This window comes from Micropterus dolomieu, linkage group LG15 (assembly GCF_021292245.1).
Source record: "Micropterus dolomieu isolate WLL.071019.BEF.003 ecotype Adirondacks linkage group LG15, ASM2129224v1, whole genome shotgun sequence".
Classification (NCBI taxonomy): Eukaryota; Metazoa; Chordata; class Actinopteri; order Centrarchiformes; family Centrarchidae; genus Micropterus; species Micropterus dolomieu.
This window is the reverse complement of record NC_060164.1, coordinates 5,623,486-5,643,133: the sequence shown is the minus strand read 5'-3', so window position 1 is coordinate 5,643,133 and position 19,648 is coordinate 5,623,486. Positions and strand designations below refer to the sequence as shown.

The window sequence follows — 19,648 nt, the reverse complement described above, 5'->3', positions numbered from 1 at the left end:
ACCTGACTGGCAGACCACAGTATGTGCGCCTGCAACACTGTGTGTCAGACAGCGTGGTCAGCAACACCGGGGCCCCGCAGGGGACGGTCCTCTCTCCCTTCCTCTTCACCATCTACACCACAGACTTCAACTACCACACAGATTCCTGTCACCTTCAGAAGTTTTCTGATGACTCTGCTGTGGTTGGATGTATCAGCAGGGTGACGAGGCTGAGTACAGAGCTGTGGTGTGGGACTTTGTCACATGGTGCGAGCAGAACCAACAGCTCAACGTGACAAAGACTAAGGAGCTGGTTGTGGATCTAAGGAGAGCCAGAGCTCCAGTGACCCCTGTTTCTATCCAGGGGGTCAGTGTGGACATTGTGGAGGATTACAAATACCTGTGAGTACACATGGACAATAAACTGGACTGGGCTAAGAACACTCAAGCCCTCTACAGAAAGGGCCAAAGCCGTCTCTATTTTCTGAGGAGGCTGAGGTCCTTCAACATCTGCAGGACGATGCTGAGGATGTTTTATGAGTCTGTGGTGGCCAGTGCTATCCTGTTTGCTGTTGCATGCTGGGGCAGCAGGCTGAGGTTAGCGGACCCTAACAGACTCAACAAACTGATCCGCAAGGCCAGTGACGTTGTGGGGGTGGAGCTGGACTCTCTGTCGGTGGTGTCAGAGAGGATGCTGTCCAAACTACATGTCATCTTGGACGATGTCTCCCACCCACTCCATGACTTGCTGCTCAAACACAGGAGCACTTTCAGTGCAAGACTCATTCCCCCAAAATGCACCACAGAGCACCACAGGAAGTCATTCCTGCCTGTGGCCATCAAACTTTATAACTCCTCCCTTTAAGTGTCTGACACACAGATACTTAGTTAGTTTTAAGCTGGACATTAGACATATTCACATATTCTGCAAAGTTTACGGACTTACAAAATGGCCAGACACAGTGCAGACGAGCTGAGCTATCCTGACTTTAGGTCCCTAGCATGGGTCAAGCTTAAAAAAAGCTGGACCTTGTTTCCCATAATGCAATTCAGTTGCATTTTCCATTAGACCCTGCCTGCCTCGTAAATGCCCATATCTTTTAAACTCCATGCCCCTGTGGAACACAGGCTTTATGTCAAAACTTTTAAGCCTCCAAGTCCAGGCTGAGATTACCCTAATGACATCATTATGACATCATCAGGGTTGTTTTCTCAGCTTATCAAAGATCCTCCAGAGCCACGGAAGACATTGCACAACAGTTTTCACAGGCTAAGTATGAGCAGATATTCAGCGTAAATCAATGCCTTATGTGCAGTACTTGAGCATGTACTTAGTTACTTAGTTACCATTGCAGCGGCCTTAGATTCGCATTCAGTCATACACATCACAACACATTCATGGACACACACACACCCCTCATTAGAAATGCATCTTCCAAGAAACCAAGTGGTGATATCTAATAAGTTTTGCCCACCTCTTTCTGTCTTCTCTTCCTCTTTGATCTCTCCACCTCACTCCTTCTGTTTCTTTCTTCCTGTAATCCTCGAACTATCCACCCAAATCCCCCCTCTCTGTCTCTCTCCATTCACTCTGCAACTCTGCCTCACTCTCCCGCCCTGCGAGCTTGGAGCATGTTATTTAAGTCAAGGACGGCATTAGCATGACGATCACAGCCTTCTATCACAAGTCTTGTCCGCCAAGGCTGGAGCTGGAGGAGCAGGCTTTGTTATAAGGGTGGAGAGAGTACTACCAAACATGCAAGGAGTAAAAAGAGAGAGAGAGAGAGAGAGAGGGGCATGTAAAGACAGGTTACCACAGCCTGTAAGAAACTGCCAATGAAAATGATTTGTGATTACATAAGACAAAGCATTCATGTGTCTAATCCATTTGCGTGCCATACGGTATGGATTGATCTACACACTTGAATAAACCCCTTTCCTCTCTGTCAATGAAAGACAAAAGCATTTACTTCAAGTGTAAAGAGACTTACAAAGAGACTCAAAAATCACACCCCTGACCACATGTACAGCTCCTTTATCAGCATATGAAACCCTCAGTGAAGTTAGACCAGACTGTATGTATGAATCCCTGCGTGTTGTTCTAGCTCTGATTATTCACAGGTTCCCACAAGAAAAGAAAAAACACCTACACATCATCTTGTTATATTGTCTCAGGAGCACACATGCACTTTAACAGGCACACTCTCACTTCATCTCCCCCTCTCTTTGCCCATACTCTCTATTTACAAACCTATTTATTACAACAGGAAATTAAAACACAGTTAATTGTATCATAAACACGCATCTGTGTTACTAAAACCAGATTAATTTTTAATGAAACAGATGTCGTCCTGGGCCAATTTCTCCCTTCGCCAACCACTGCGGTCCAACCTACTGTGGCCTGCAGTCTTGAAACCACATGGTGAAGCATCCTTTTGTTTTACTGACACTGTGTGGTAAGCTGAATTTGACAACACTTTCTAGAACACAATTATTGGTTAAAAGACCCCCTCCCACAGTAATTAAAGCCATCATAGCCTTATACTAATTATCTATATAATCACAACTACAGCTCATTTGGCAGTGCAGCACACAATATGGTATATATATATATTGTTTTTTATTTTATTTATTTTTTTAAGATACTGGCTTCAGACATCCATGACTCATCTTTCATGGACACCCTACAGTACTCACATTCAGTCTGGGTCTTCATAGCAGACAGAGGAGAGATGGGGTCTGACATTTCACATGGCTTTCAGTCAGACGAATAATCTGATGGTCGGAGTGGGGTTGGGGGGTGGGTGGCATGTGTCCTTGGAAAAGAAAAAAGACTCCAGCTGCATATTAAATGTGCTCAGGCGTTTCATGGCCTGTCAAACCTGTGTGTGATTTGTGATGCACAGAAGACATTTCTTGGGTGATGTGTGCACATGTGGACGCCTGTGCATGTATGTGTACAAGGTCTGGGCACACGCACACGCACACGCACTCTCACATGCACACACACACACACACACACACACACACACACACACACAGCTGCAGTCAAGCCCGCTATCATTTCAATTCCTCCCCTGTGGTGCCTCCGTAAGGCATCTCAATCGCCATCACGCTGTCAGAAGAAATAAACACATTATGGCGAGAACTCAGAAGAAAAAAAACAGGCTTTTTCTTTCACTTGCATTCATCGTCATATGAGTTAAATGCACTCTCTGCTCATGCACACACGTGGCGGACACACAAACACAAGCCAAAGATGCTCTCATCCATTGCATGGTGAAAAAATACATTTATTGGAATCTGTGTCAATGTAGAAAAAAGTGAAAACTGGCTTTAGGTTTTGTCACAGTACCACAGGTGAATATTCCAGCAGCCGTCTGGTGAGCCAAAACTAAGTCAGCAAGCTCGTTGAAGGCAGTACATCTGCTACTGATGACAACAGAGAAGTTGGCCTACGGTGGCCTGTCATACCAAACACATCGTCTCACAGACACTGAAAAGCTCAGGCTGCTCCTAAGACACACCACCAGCAAATACACATATTGTACAGCAATTAACCTAGATCAATGTTATCTCAGTTTAAGGTGGGTTTAGCAGGAGAGGCTGATTTCAAATGTTTTGTTGTGATACTGTTACAAATCCCTTTCCAATAACTGTAAAGCCAGGGCCACTGACTGCCAGCATCTTAGATGGCTCAAAGGAGCCTGTATTATGTGATCAGTTGTAGGCCACTGTATTATAACTCATAAATTGGGCCCATTATATGCCATTTTGTCCCAGGCCCTGTGAGTAAATCCAGTGGGCCTGTGCAAAGCTATCAGGATCATGCATGATCATGGATGTCTACCAGGGCCTTCCCAAATAAAGGGAGTATCACATTAATATTTCTCTTTTATTTTCTGCAGATGTCACTTTTTAATTCAAATTTTTCTGTCTGAACAAACATTTCTATAATAAACACACTGTAAGTGACACATTGTATTCTGGCAGGCCAAATGTTACTATGGGTAGTGCATTTCTATTTTTGATATGACAGGATAAGTCTCACAACACATGGCGAGTCTGCATACTTTATGAAGTCAACTAAAGTTGCAACAGAAAAAGGCATTTGAAAACAAAAATGAAATTTCTAAACTCAGATACTGAGTATTAACATTGAGAGGTCAGTTTTTTTCCATACAACTTTCTTTACATATAGACTTGTTTTATTCTTAAATATCTTAAATCTCATATAAAATAATTCATCAGAAACTGATTCTATATACACATACAAGAGTGCACAAGATGGATAAAGAGATGGTATGCATGCTGAGGTGGTTTCGCAGGATTTGTTGTGAGATTATATGCGCTGCTTGGGTGTACCTTTTTTTAAGTTTGGCTTTTCTGACGAAATGTATGACTGGTTTTGTCTAGAGGAGGAAACAAGTGCTTCTAAATCAATACAGAGCCTCTTTTGCCTTCCATTTTGGGTGGCAATTCTTCAAAGAGAATGTGACCTTCATCGTAACAAAAAAAAAGAAAACAATCCATACTTCAACCTTGGCCTATCCTGACACACGTTATCTCCCAAAGCAGAACCAACTGTACTGGATTCTAGGATAAAACTAAAGTCTTGTTATATTGAGATCACTAGTGGGAAATAATAAAGTATTTGCTGGTAACTAGGCTTAATCCAAGAGTGTGACAAAAATGATACATAAAAGCTGCAGCAGTCATATTGAATCGAGGCAAATACTGTCTTTATGGATGGGCGTTCATTTACACTGTTAAAAGAAATTGCACTTAGCTACACAGGATACAGGATAGGCATGCGTTGGGTCTTAGAAATAAGTGAAAATATGAACGGATAGCATTTTCACTAATTCCTGTCATCTGTCATTTTGGCGCTTTAGCTAACAGTGGGTGAAGTTGGCTAAAATGTTTTAGTAGTTTTTATTTAGAGGGAAAATAATAGGACATTGGGCACAGCTGGGTTTCCCAAAGCAGCTTGTTGTTTCTTCTATAATCACATTCACATTCTTTTTCCCTAAATTATTTGATTTGACAAAGGATCATATGCTGATGGCTGATAGCATGTGTGAGCTGAGCTGAAGAGAGTAAAAAACCTGCACACTAGTTTGGCAATTGAACTCGCTGTCAGGACCTGGCTCTATGTGCAGGGGCATAGCACAAACTCTGGACCCTTTACATCTCTGTGGGCCCCTCCCCAAGGCTATTGATTCGAGTATCTTTTTGGGCCCTCCTCACGTGAAGGCCCTGCATGCTCAGTCCCCTTTGTCCCCCTAGTCCTACACCCCTTTCTATTCGGCACAGTGTTACGAAAAATTGCTCTGGATCCAATCACTCTGTGACACCAACTCTCCATTCACAATGGCCACATTGTTGCTGTTGATCCTGCCGTTATTTACTTCTCTCCAGAAAAAAGAAACACATCAGTGAAGACATGATACAGACAGCACAATCAATACCAACCTGGACGAGGATGCTTAATTTCACTTTTCTTTTTCTGTTGTTTTGAATCTTCACAAGTTAACTGGCATCCACACATCTCTGGCAAGCGACAGTATCATTGTATATTATTTAGAAAATCTCTAGTAGATATTCACAGTTGCTTGACTGAATGGCAAAAATACCCATGAAGTCTAAAATTGCTGGTTTAGTCATCTAAAACATGGATGCCAAGAGTTCTTTAAAGTACTGGAGGTTCGCTGTCATCATAGACTATCTGATGGATTCAGATTTAAAGTGTAAAAAAATCTTGCAGCGTGTTGCCTTTGAGCACTAACACACATATTCATACATACAACCATTCATTTTCTTGTATATATATCTATATATAGAGAGAGAGATCTGTAGTAATATGGAACAGTGGAAATACCTTCAATTACATCTGATGGTGATGTGACACACATTTCACAAATTCTTCTTGGTGGAAGAGATTCTGTTCTGTGTATGGATGCTCTTCAGGGAGCATTTACATGATATCAGATTACTGTACAGTAAAACAGCACACATAAAAACATGAGGACATTAAAATAAAAATATCCCACGCTGATTGTGATGTTTAAAATGTAGTTCAATTAATTATTTTTATTCTAGAAAGGGAGGCGAGGGTTTATTTTTGGTGGGACGAGGCATACCCCTGTTTTTCCATCCCACACTACACAGTAGTTTCATTCTTCCAGGGTCCAGTGCGTATATTCCCTGTGCTGTCCGAGGTGTACAGGAGTCCTTCATGCAGCCCCCCCTTCAGAATCCCATTCTGATTGGGCGGGTTCTGGGGGTAGGATTGTCTGCGTGGGGCGTGCATCTCCAGATGATGAGGTGTTGCCGTCGGGTCCTGCTCGGCCACTTTGCCGCAGCCACACAGGAAGACGCCCGTGTCGCCTGTCTCTGCTGCGCACAGAGAAGGGAAAAGGTCTGCCTTAGCACAGCAGATATGCCTGTGGCAGGGATTATGGCATGCCAGGGCCTCGTGCGTGGTGGCTGCAGCGGCGTGGCATGTGTGATGCCCATCATGGTGGCCTTCGTGGGCCAGATGTGGACAGATGTGGGCGTGACGCTCATGTGTGCTGTGGGGGCTGTCAGTGTGTGAGCTGTGCACGCTGCCTCCATCCACACTGGAGGGGATGTGATAGGCGTACTCCCTCTCACTCCCTGCTCCGCAAGCACCGGCCCCAGCCCGGCGGCTAAAGTGACGGCCTTTAGTCCTGGTGCTGCTCTTTAGGCAGGGGTGCAACTGGATACCCGGCCGGTAACCCTCTGGGTCAGCATGTAATAGCACGTGTGTAGCTGCAGGCTCCTCTTCCATTAGCTGCTGGCTATGCAGGGCGGCGCAGCATGGCGTCACCGGTGCCAGGCAGGTCACGTGATTTTGCGAGGACGGAAGGGCGGCGTGTTTACAGTGAGCTAAACTGCTATGACCGCAGCTCATCAGTGCTTTACCCTGACATGGTGAATCATGATGGCAGTGGCTGTGGCCATGCCCGGGGGTATCTCCATTCACGTTGACCTTTGGCCGCACTTGAGTTGGACCATGGGCGCCAGAGCAGGCATTGGCGTGTCGTCCGGGACAACAGGAACACCAGCAATGCCAGACATCATCACGCTTGGCACAATGATGGATGAGGATGAAGAGGCCAAGGGTGACAGAGAAGGCACCGTAAAGGCAGCTAAAGATCATGTCCAGGAAGTGGCCCTGTGACACGGCCAGCGCCCCAAAAGTCCAAGTGGCCAGGAACAGGAAAAGGGTGAAGGCCGCCGTTCGTAACTGAGCCTTGAAGGAGTGCTCATTGGCCAACAGCGCAGGGTTGATGGGGACGCCTGGGCAGCCAGCAGGGCAGTGGCTCCCACTGGGTGGGGCTGCCAGGGCCCCAGGCTCGGCTCCCTGGTGGCAGTGGGTCGGCACGTCAACGGCAGCTAGTCTCTGCTGCTCCTCCGTCAGCTGCTTGAGCTCATACTTCTTTTCAGGGTGTCGCCGCAGCTGGATGAAGGTACAGAGGAAGTAGATGCATGTCACCAGGACGATGAAGGCCACAGGGCCAAAGAAGGCTCCAAGGCTAGGCTCCCATGCCATCCAGCAGCTGCAACACACACAATTTATGTTCACATCTGCAGAACTGAAATACTGAATTTATGAAAACTCTGTTACTTTTAACATGTATCCAATGAAACCTTTAGCTTCAACTCCACATATACTGTACTCTATATGTATACACGCATGCAAAAAAAAAAAACACCTAATGAGGAAATCACTTTGCTGAGGGGTATAAAATGGAGTAAAACATCAACACAAGGTGTAATTCAACCTTGACAGCAGAAGCAAATCGAGGACTTACTACGGCGCTTGCTCCTTGCTGCCATAGTTGTCGATATTGACGGCTGCTGTGACCCCGCAGATGATGAGGGGCACTCCACCACTGACTAAATAAAATCTGTGAGGTGACAGAGGGACAAACAGAGGGAGAATACGAAAGTATGAGAATGTTTCACATGAAAGGGCCTTTACAAATCCGACATCTCACATCTGGATTACAACAACACTGTCAAAATATGACTGAGCGGTAGTTTTAGACACACAAGAGAAAGATGATTACCAAAAGATCCAAATAGACAAAGGGACAGATAAGATTAAAGCTTGTGCAGTGAGTGAAGCTCTTGGCTGACCCCAAATAAGTCTGCGTTTTCTTTATGTTTACTCGAAGAACAAACAATGACACTGATGAACAGGCATGAATATTTGTCAGATATCCTTTCCTGACTTCAGAAGCCAACATGTAACTTTTGAGTTTGTCAATGTGTTTGTGTTGACACTCTACACGGGTGATCACACCAACAGTTTGTTTTCTTTGCCACAAACCAAAGTGTAAATTTTACTATGAAAACAAATCTGTTTCCTATCGATGTCAGCGAGATTAAATTGTCACCACTACGGCATCTGCTGTTCAGCTCAGGAGACGTGAAGAGAAACCTGGATTTGAGGAGAAGGGGACACTGAATTTAAATTCACTTTGGCTTCCCGAGCATCAGAAGTTTCTGACAGACGTCAACATGAATCAATTTATTCAGGTAGAAACTTTCATTTCAGACTGTACCTTCAAGGTAGTTTGGAATATTGTCTCATTCCATACAGACTGCAGTTATCTTGAATGATAAACTAACCAAACAACAACACTTTCAAGTATTCACTGGCAATGTTGTCCTTCCACTGCTGCACTGCATGTCAGACACTATGCTGAAGTTAGTTTGATAATCACTAGTTACCACATATCTCTGTTACATTTGCAAGCTTATCTGTTCTGTAGAAAAGACAAGAAGTGACCGACCTCTAAAATGCCCTTCCACTTGCTTTTAAACACATTTGTGTGTGCATTACTGCTGCTCAGCATATTATACGTACCTTTAGAACCCTGGTTGTGAGCATCCTCAGAAATTAACAATGCACGTCTGCAAGATGCAATTAATCACATGAAGAGTAAGGGCAGTGAATCAGAATGTGAGGTGAGGTCAACAGGAGACTCTGAACAAATGACAATAACAATGGCAGACCTTTTTGAGGAGAATCTGAGAAGCTGTGGCTGCCTTCTCAGCCATTTTCTTAACATTAACACTATTTTACCACCCCCCCCACCCCCACCTCCAAAGTATACATATTGTGAGCCTGCAGAAACAAAGCTAATAACTAGCAGCTCCCTCTCTGCACTGTACATGTCCTCTCGCTCGGCACTGTCATCCACTTTCCAATATAACACTATTCTATTTCCTCTTCCTTCCTGTTCAATCTCAACCTCTGTCCCTTCAACCACTCCATCCTCCTCCATCTTCATCCACCCTTTTCTCCCTTCTCTCTCTCCCAATCTGTCCTCCATCACACAGCACCCGTCCCAAAAATTCGATTACAATCAAGATGTTTGTCTGGGCTGGTTGGTGACGGGTGGTCGGGTGGTTGGAAGGGAGGCAAAGGGGGTCGGGGAAGGGTGCGTGTGCGTGTGTATGTGTGGGGGAGGAGGGCAGCATTACCGGCCTGTCACTGTCTCAGAGAGGAACGGTTCCCCTGGGGGACTCTCCTACAACAGAAAGCCATTTACACACCCGTCAGCCAGATAAGCATAAATGAGAAGAACTAGTGGATGTTAAAGCACCCTTCGCTTTACAACCCTCATTCCCTTTATCCCCTCTAGGAATTCCTGTTTAGTTTTTTTTCCTGCAGACAACACATGTAGCACACATTCAAAAAATGTATAGTATGTGTGATTAATTTACTGTCCACATGCTGCCCTGTTTTAATGCAGATGCACTGCACATTAACATTCTTGCCAATGCACTCAATCTTGTGTAAACACACAAAGTCTTACACACTTTGACACACATACATAGTTCTTTAGGTGGTCATTCTATTAAAGAAGGCCTTCAAATGCCAACAAAATGGCTGTGTATGCAGAGTTGTGCTTTTGAGTGAGTTTAGGAACAGCGATCATCCGATATAAATAGACCCTGAAGTGCCTTTTAGCCAGCAGCTACACAGTGGCTCCCCTCCCATCCCTGTTCATTTGCTTATGCACTGTCCTCTATTTTGTGACTATGAACTGTCCTCTCTCTGGACCTGGTCCAGGATATACATAGCACAGCTGGGGACAACTGATGGTCATATAGCTCCAGCACAGGGCAAAGGCTTATGGGTAAAGCTGGACTATGCAACGCTAATATATGTACTCACCTTAAACAGAAATCCTTAACGGATGTGAGTTAATTTTAAGGCAATAGTTAACCATTTTAGGAAATACTTATTTGCTTACTTGCCAACAGCTAAATGAAAAGATCAATCCCACTGCTGTAAGCTAAGCTTAGCATTCAGACGGGAAATCTGGGGGAAGAGCTAGCCCATACGAAGGTAACAAAATGTGCCTAAAAAGCATTTCTAATTAACACATTATATCATAAATAATCTGGTTGGCCAGACAGTGGACAGAGTCATGCTAGCTCTTTTCCCATTTCCAGTCATTGAGCTAAGCTAAGCTAACCGGCTGCTAGCTGTGCCTTATAATAAACAGACATTACCTGCCTTATAATAAACATATATAAACAATATTGATGTCAACTTTCTCATCTGACTCTATCAGTATTTTGTAGTCTGCTAACCACGCAAAGCACTTTACAGTCAGGGTTGGGGAGTAACAGATTACTGAATAGTACAGAAACTGATATTTTCTATTGACGTGTTTCCTGTAAAAACACACAGCTAATGAGGGATTTGTCACACAGATGTGCGTGTAGCCAGTAGTTGAATGTGGTCACACCCCCACCCCATTATGCATACTCTGTGCCGACTGATTCCACCTCCCAGTGGGTGAATAAGTGAACACGGCAGACGGACCCGAGCACAAACTCAGAGACCGACGGAGGCCATGACCACTGGGAATACAGTACGAAGGTGGTTTTCTTGCCGGTTTGGCTCTTGTCACCCCTGGGCTGAGTCAACAAATGTTAACGTTAATGAGACTGTGTTCGGTCCTGTTCATGCCGTGTTTACGGGAAGCTGCTGGGCGAAGTTCCGGTGCCCACTCGCCCGGCGACACTACCCGCAATCATTCCCCGCCGGGTCCCCCCGCCCCTGACCTGAAAACCTCCAGTGCTCGAGTAAAGGTGTAAACTTAAACACACACTCCGGTGCTCCGAGTTCCCAGTATGGGCAGAGTAGCTGCAGGCTAGCTGAGCTTATTAGATAATGGCAGCTAGTTAGCAGCAGCTGACTTGCTACAGGAACAAGTAAAGCTTAAAAGGGAACTCCATAAATCACAGAGTAGAGGCAGAGCAGCCGGGGAACATCAGAGAGAAAGCCAGATAATGTTTTCCATCAAATATGATCCAGTTTCAGCAAAATCTGTGAATAAAGGTGTGCTTTTGTACAGTAATCAGTGGTGCCCGGTCCCAGAAACACTATTTTTCAGCAGCGTCATAAAAACAAAGAAAGCTATTCATTGGACACTAAAATGAATACAGCCCCCCCCAGTTCAGGATGATTCATCAACATTTTGAAATCGTTTTCCAGGAAATGACACACTATAAAATATCATCTAACATACCAACAAAACAACATTTTTTGTCATTGATGGGCCAGATCCAGCCATGATGTATAGGCCCAGTGCAATCATCATCTAAAAACATTTAGGCCTAAACATCGATTTTGATTTCATGGGAATGCGATATTTTATAGCCTAATTGTATGTTTCTCTAAAAATCCACTGAGCAGACCAGGCATCTTTGCTACGTCTTTATTATTTACTGCGTTTTTGGTATTGAAGTAATCCAAAAGTAACTAAAAGTAATCAGGTTGCATTACTTTTATTTTCTGGTACTTGGATTATGTTACGGATTACATTTTTTTAAACAAGTAATTAGAAATTGTACAGTATTATATTATATTTTAAGTAACCCTCCCAACCCTGTTTACAGTACATGTCACATTCAACCCATTCACACACATTCATATACTGATGGTAGAAGCTATCCTGCAAGGTGCCAACTGCTCATCATTGAAAGAAACTAATCATTCACACACACTCACACAATTTTGGGTTCAGTATCTTGCCCAACAACGCTTCCACATTCAGAACGTAGGACCCGCTCTACCTCTCAGCCACAGTTGCCCCACGTATTTCTGAAAATGACGAACTATTGCTTTCCAACTGCAAGATCTAACAGTCTAGTATATTCATTTCATGTTCTTCCTTTCAGCGGTGATGGGTCATTTTGCCCATCATAAGACTAGCTATTTCCCTTTCAAAAGCTTTGTCTAAAAATAGCTCTTCCAAAACATCCACAAGCAGAGAAAAGCAGATCTATGAAATACTTTTGTATTCTGTGTCTCAGACTGTGCTTTTTAAGAAGTGAATTTGCCTGTTTGCAATTATCATCACTGGCAGCTGGGGAGAAATGTTGGTGGTGACATTCAACAGATGTTTTATATTCTGTACCAGAAGGGAAAATATCCTCACAAAGTGAAGCGTTACGTTTAGAGGAATGATCTGCACCCATCACACTAGATGACTGTCAGTTAATAGCATGAACAGAGGTGCTTAAGGTGTGTGGGCCAACACAGTGTAGCAGATTTCTGACAAAGGTCAGTGTGATGGTCTGCTGGGTATGCCATCAGATGCTGTCAAGAGTGGAGGGACAAGCAAAGAGTTGGATGGGGAGGAATAGGTTGGCTGTAGGGAGGGGGGATGCTAGGAGGAGAAATTGATTTGTCTCCAGCTGCTAAGTCTCATTGCATGAGCCTGTCTGACAGGGAGCATTACAGTCAATCACTGTGGATCAACTCGACTGCCGCGCCACACGATCCCTTCGCCTTTCCCCAGACAAATTATCTCATTCACAAGCGGTGCATGATGGGAGAGCCTCGAGAATGTTCCATATCAAAACCCTGCAACCTGTGTCTGAGGATTTGCTTTGCAAGGAAAGTGCTGCTTATAGGTTGAGGGGATCCTTATCTGGTGGGGTCCTTATCCTCAAGGACTTTCTGAGACTGTTCAGGAATACATTATTGAACGGATTTCCGTTTTAATGATGTCAGACATATGATACTGCTCCTTCATAGATTTTTATAGACATTAGTTTCAGGTGGTATGGGTGATTAATGTCCATGTGAGGGCTATATGTGTCATAATAAAACTCTAAAAAGCCCCATAGAGAGCAAGTCTAAAAGCAAGTGAATAAGAAATTCCAGTAGGGTTCATATCCAGTGCAACGGCACGTTTAAACAATTTTCTTGTGTGGGGTCATCCGCTATGTCTTCTTCAAAATATGTCTTAAAGTTCAAGAAAATTTAGGCAACTTAAACGGCACATGATATTATATATAACAGCTTTTAGAAAATGACAAACAAGCATTTGTTACGGTTCACCGTCTGTTTGCCTCCGTATCCCTGCTCTCAAACTTTCCCTTAAAAGGATTTCTTGTTGAAGCTTCTGGAGTTCAGTTCTGCAGCACAGCTGCAATGTGCAGAAGAGCTCACACAGCACCTTCGCACCGCAGAGGAAGAGCACAGTATGTGTCCAAAAGCTGATCCTCTTAAACATGCCAAATGTCGTGAGTAAGCAGAAAAGGAATGAAATGGAGAATGAGCGGGGGGAAAAATTCAATCTGATGTGTGCATCTAAGTGAATAGAAATTAAATGGGTGAAAAGGCTAAATACATTTAGATATATGATAAAGCTCCTGGTTCAGCAGCCTCCTGGGTGATTGGGGTAATTAGTTATAGCACTGAGGTGATTCCATAGTAACAGGTTCTTTTAAGTCATTTGCTTTTTCGTCCTTCCTTCCTCCTCCTCCTCCTCCTGACTTTCATTTGCCCTCCATTCTTTATACCTTCCAGGGTAGTTGGAAGCCTCAAACTGAATAACTGAGCCAAAACATTTACTACACGCCCTTTTCAGCAGCCAGTCCCACCAGTTTAGCTCTAGCTAACAAATGCCTGCTAGAAGAGGTCTATCTATACCTATGGGAAAACTGCAGAATTGGGAGTTTTCAAAAATATTTTAAAACTACAAGACCAGATCAGTGGCACACCAATCGTCATAAATCAAACCATAATTTATATTTTCCTAAAATTAATACTATTGACCCTTCGCTAAGCCACGTCCCCTGTAGTTGCTGTTGCTAAGTCCGACAAACTACCACGACGCTGCCACTGTCTATTATTTCACTCCCCGGAAAAATATTGTCTAATTTCTGGAAACTGCGATCTCAGAAAGAAGCAGACAGTTTTGGAGTTGCATTGTGCATTTCGGCCCACCAAAATTGATCAGACACCCCTCACCAATACACCATCCTTCTATATAAAATGCGTACCTACTGTAATATTCCCCCAAACCAGCTGAGCAGTAAGTGCCGTGGATAAGTGTAGCCTACCAGTGCAAGTGGATCAGTGTACTCATTCGCACTCATTTACTGACTCCATGGTGATCAGAGGTGGCCATGAAGTACACAACTCATCCTGAAGTATAGCCTACACGTCATTTTCACAGCAGCGTGGGATTAGCCAACGCGATGCTGACAAAATAACCTCACCTCAGCCATTAGGACAGTTAGCCAAAGTTAAGACTGCATTAGGAAATTTTGCTAGCTAAAAAAACAATGTCAAATGGCTTATGCAGTGCTGTATGACATTGAGTGATCACCAGCAGTAGGTAACAATTTCACTTTATGATAGCATTTTGATTATGTTATTATCATTGACCTTAATTTAAGTAATCATCATCATTGTCACTACGGCATGGCACACACTCTACCCAAGGGCATTACTTTGTGTTGAAAAGTGGTGTGGACACTTAAGGGCTCAGATTAGGGGTGTGACGAAACACTTAGCCCACAAGACGTGACATTGCACAAGATTGGGGTCATGAGAACAAGACAAGAATATATTTTAATACTATTTTGAAAAAAAATATTTATTGAGGAAATATAGGATTGGGGGTCTGGGGGTTTGTCCCCTAGAAGATTCTGAGCATTAAACACTTAATTTCATGCATTCTGGAGACAGTTTCTGCACCAATTTATGGTAGAAATGTAGGTCAGATTTAACACAAAAATGCAGGTGGCCAGTGAGAATCCAGAAAATAGAATCAGTAGCTTATTATTATTCTTAGTTTAAGTTACTTTTTTTGGACAATGCAGATGTTTCTTCTATATTTACATACTCGCATTGCAGGATGTCTTATTGTGCAAATATACCTTTCTCAAAGCATTTTCATGTGTTTATTAACATTTCTTGGTGCCAGCTTTTTTTTAGAACATTTTTAACAAATGCTTTCAAAAAGTGATGGGGACAACATCTACCATTTCAAAAAATGGTGGGTACCCACATGTCCCCAGTTTCCCCAGTGTAGATGACACCTATGAACCTCCCTCCCTACAGGCTGAGCTACTCCATGCTTACTGCTTCACCTCCACTCTCCTCCTGCTCTCTCTCTCCCTTGACCCTGTCACTTTCTCATTCTGCTCTGCTGTCTCACGCCTCCTCCTCTGCCTGGCAGTGGCCACGGCCCTCCTTTACTCCTTCAAGTGCCTGTGCTCGCACTACGTCGGTTACTGCAGCTAATGTTGAAGCTACTGCAGCCACAGTAGCAAACATATCGGTTATTTTCGTGCATTTGGCGGCCTCCGTCTGATGATTTTTTTGACTCGCAATGCAAGAAACAGAGGGCAGAGGGGGTGGGGGCCAGTAAGAGATGGGATTGGACCAGCCCAGTGTCAGTATAGAAAATTACCCGCTGTCTGTGCTTTATGGCACGGTCGCTGGCCCATTTTTTTAAACAGTTAAATAAATTATTTATGTTCCACCGGCCCCAAAGGTTCGTTGGCCCACCGTGCATTTGCCCGGTATGCCAGATTACCAGTCCACCCCTGCCTCTAATGCTAAAAAGGCCTAAATTCAGGAATTTAACTGATTAAAAGGAAGTCACTGCACTACTCTATTCTCTAGCATTTATTACTCTAGGTTTTGAACGGTCACTTAATGTGAAAATTCAACTTCTTCCTTCATGGCGGACAGTGACTCTGATTAAAAATGTGATTTCTTGACATGATCAAATGTGGGAGAAATCCACAAGGAGAGCCACACGGTATACTGCAAATAGGAAGACCTGACAGCTATGTCAGTACAGAATGAACAAAGCCAGAGGCTTGAAAGAATGCAGACTAGCTGTGGATGTCTCTGCAGATAAACAATGCAATAACTCATCTGTGTGAAGCTATTGTTACCCTATAATGGAAACATGAGCCAGCAAACACCTGAAAAAATAGATAAAGTAGCATTAATCAACAGAGACACAAATATGCATGCGCGCAAATCATAGTCGAGTACACATACCTCTGCACGGTGATCTGTAATCCAGCACACACAACTAAGTACACAATCCTCATTCATTTTAAGATTTGTAATTACAAAAAAAGGAGTTTTATATTCATTCCATGGCAAATGTGTACAATATAACTTAAAACTAGTACTATTCATCTAATCATAGTTTTCACGTGATGTCACATTCCAAGGAAAACGCTCCCTTGGAGGGCAAAAAAGACGTTATTTTCTGCTGCCTGCCAACCAATATGCAAGTGATACACTGTTACTTTGAGTTTGTTACTTTTTGCATTGCCAAAATGCTGGATGGTTGTTGTGCTTTCAGATTTACTAATCGAGGAGGAGACAAGTCTGGGCCGTGTTAGGTGAGGGATTCCCCAGAAGGTAAATGTATACATACCGCAGTCCGAGCGGCGGCAGGGACCTGGCGGTTTTTTACGGTAGAAATGCGGCAGCTGTAACGTTGTATGGATCGGATATGCCCAACACTTGCAGTTTGTGTTAATGTCTTTCTTTTTCTTAAGTTGAAAGGTGATCCAAATAAAATGTGACTGCTTTTGCGGTGTCTCGTGACACGTTGGCATGTCACGTGACTGAAAACTATGAATACTTTGTACTGTATTTTGAGGTACTTCTACGTCACTTGACTGTTCCCATTCAGTGTTTGTTCATTGTCTGCAATCGTTTTGTCTTGTGACCCCATTCAAAAAAGCAATATGTAGTTGGAGCCACTTGTTACATTTCCGATCTCCATGAGTCGTTGGCAGTTCCAAAGAGTGATTTCTCCTGTAACTTTTCAGATGGTTTCATTTGAATACCGTTTGAGGGACCAAGGAGGTAAAACTCTTCAATATTTTACAAAAAAGTCCAAAGATGATGATGCAAATCTGTGTAGCAGAACTTTTTTCCTTCTTTCCTACCTTATTAATCAAATGGCATAGAAAATACTTAAAACTAACTCAACTATTACCAACTTTTTTTTTCTCGTAATTTAATGTAATTCATTATATTAGTTGCAGGGGCCATTTTTATACAGAATTATAAATGTAGAACCTTTGCTTGTAGTTGAGTATGCAGTACCGGCAATACATTTTAGTCTTTGGCATACCGGGACTTTTTCTTGTGCACCAGCACTTCTCACAAGCTGCTGGTTCTCTTTTCTGCCATCTCCAAATCCGGTTCTATGGGTGACTTATGGCCCTAAGGAAATTGCATTACCCAGGGGGCATTATGTGACGCTCACCTGTTCCCATTCTCGCCAGCCTACTGTCGGCGGAGACATAGGAGGGAGAAGATCGGGTGCCTTTTATAACAAGCATGTGCACAAGTTGCTCATCAGTGTCACTTTTCGTGAACTGACCAATCACAGCCTGGATAGGGTGGGTCATTAAAAAAAAGTTCGACGTGCTACAGCAAACTTTTGAAATGTTGCACTCGTTATGCATTAATGGTTATGATTATTGATGAGTTAGTAATTAGCATTAACAAATTAGAGACTGACCACCATGTGGAACGTTTTTCTTGCACAAGGATTTAATGAAGGAAACAGCCCACAAAAATGAAACTGCTGTTTTGTCCAACTGGAATTAATATCATACTAGCGGTAAGCTACATAGAATACTATAATCTGAAATTATAATGAATACTCTAATAAGGTGTTGAAAACTCAAACTATCTGTAGGGAAATCCAATTAAAGTGTAACCTATAAATAGATTATTATTATACCAACATTAACTTTTTTATTTAATGTTATAATATTATGCTAATACATCCATATATGCTAGTTCCTACTCCAGGTTGTGGATGGTGCATCTGCAGCAGACAGATGTAGATTTAGCCAGAGCCAGGATGCCATTGTGTCAACATGTGCTCCTTCTTGCCGCCTCCTCCCGAGAGCAACATTTTCCCCATTTTCTATTTTACCTATGTTTTACTAAAGTTATTGTTATAGTTTTTCCACCACTGCTTAAAATTATAAATACAAGCTGGGACAGGAATAGCCTGTGATTGTATGAGACCTCTACTTGTTGTAATATAAATATTGTGCGTGTGTGGGGGAGAGGGGATTGACACAACAACATGTGAATGGGGAGTACCTGCACCTCTTTTTCTCCACGGCAAACACCGCTTTTACTTAAGAGTAGGATCTGAATACTTTTTCCACCACTGCTTAAAATTATAAATACAGGCTGGGACAGGAATAGCCTGTGATTGTACAATACTTCTACTTGCATACATATCACAGTCTCAGTCAGGCCATGTACTGACAAAAAAATGAAATAAGAAGGCAAATAATTGTGCATTGAACCAGTCCTTGGCCTCTGAAAACACACACACACTAAAAGGTGCAAGAAAGATAAAAAAATACTGGTCACACACAGGCACAAAAGCACATATGCATAGATACACAGCTTTTGGTGTACTTTTCCGTCTAGAGGGAGTCAAGTTTGAGGAGGGTTGTGAGGACATTTGTGCTTACCTCAACAGGGGCTGTTTAGGGGTTCGAGGCGGGTCACCATCTTGGCTCTGAGGAGGCTTCTTGGTCACCTGTTTATAAATGTTCCTGGCCGTCACTCCGAGCCACAGCATGGTCGACAGAGACGAGTAGTGCAGCACGACCCCGACCTGATACAGGGCGACAGAGTACATCAAGTTATTTATTTGACTTTTCTGAACTTTTTGCTTATACATAATGTACAGTATGTCTCACTGAAAAAATGTCAGACTTGATTATATTCTATTCCTGTAACTCAAAGAAAAGATGTTCAGGAAGAGCTGCCACTCCTCTCTCAAAGACACCATCAATGTCGCTCCAAGGGTGTCTCCGTAGACATTTTCCTTCAAGACCTGGCTGCTTTGTCTTATGCTTCACTAAAAGACAATAATACAAGAATGGAAAGACAGGTTCAAAAAGTGCTATTGAATCATCAAGGTTGTTTGGGATAAGAGCATTATGGTGAGGTTATACTAGTGGATACTGAGCAGCTCCTTATCAGTTGAGTTAGAGGACACGAGGTGTGCAATGTGAATAACAAATCTGAATATAAATGATGGTCACGTTGAAAACTATCAGCGCGTGATTGTTTTCCAAAATGCACTGTATACATAGCTTCGCTCGTCCTCGTTTTAATATTCATGAATTTTGTTTGAATGGGGGAACTGATCTAACTTTGTTTAAAGGCTTTGCCAGCTCATAGGATGAGTGGAGAGATGAGAGTTACAAAAAGAGAGACAGTGTGAGAAAGGAGAATGGAGGGAGAAAATTTAAATGCGCTGAGCCTCTTTCTCCACCCAGTCAGTGTGATGTA

The 19,648-nt window shown here is 43.1% G+C and overlaps 2 protein-coding genes across 3 annotated transcripts in view; both read right to left on the bottom strand.

Moving 5' to 3' along the window:
• btaf1 (BTAF1 RNA polymerase II, B-TFIID transcription factor-associated) overlaps positions 1 to 19,648 on the bottom strand; it is a gene marked incomplete at its 5' end in the record, with an annotated part of 442,252 nt that overhangs the window by 325,556 nt on the left and 97,048 nt on the right.
• Positions 3,252 to 19,648, bottom strand: part of LOC123983750 (adhesion G protein-coupled receptor A1) — a 61,387-nt gene continuing 44,990 nt past the window's right edge. For both annotated transcript variants that reach the window (XM_046070066.1, XM_046070065.1), the window contains exons 6-8: positions 18,820 to 18,965; positions 7,821 to 7,916; positions 3,252 to 7,565 (exon numbers count right to left, since the gene is read on the bottom strand). In XM_046070066.1, coding sequence (XP_045926022.1) covers positions 6,143 to 7,565; positions 7,821 to 7,916; positions 18,820 to 18,965 — 1,665 coding nt within the window. In that variant the 3' untranslated portion in view covers positions 3,252 to 6,142. The remainder of the gene's footprint in view (positions 7,566 to 7,820; positions 7,917 to 18,819; positions 18,966 to 19,648) is intronic.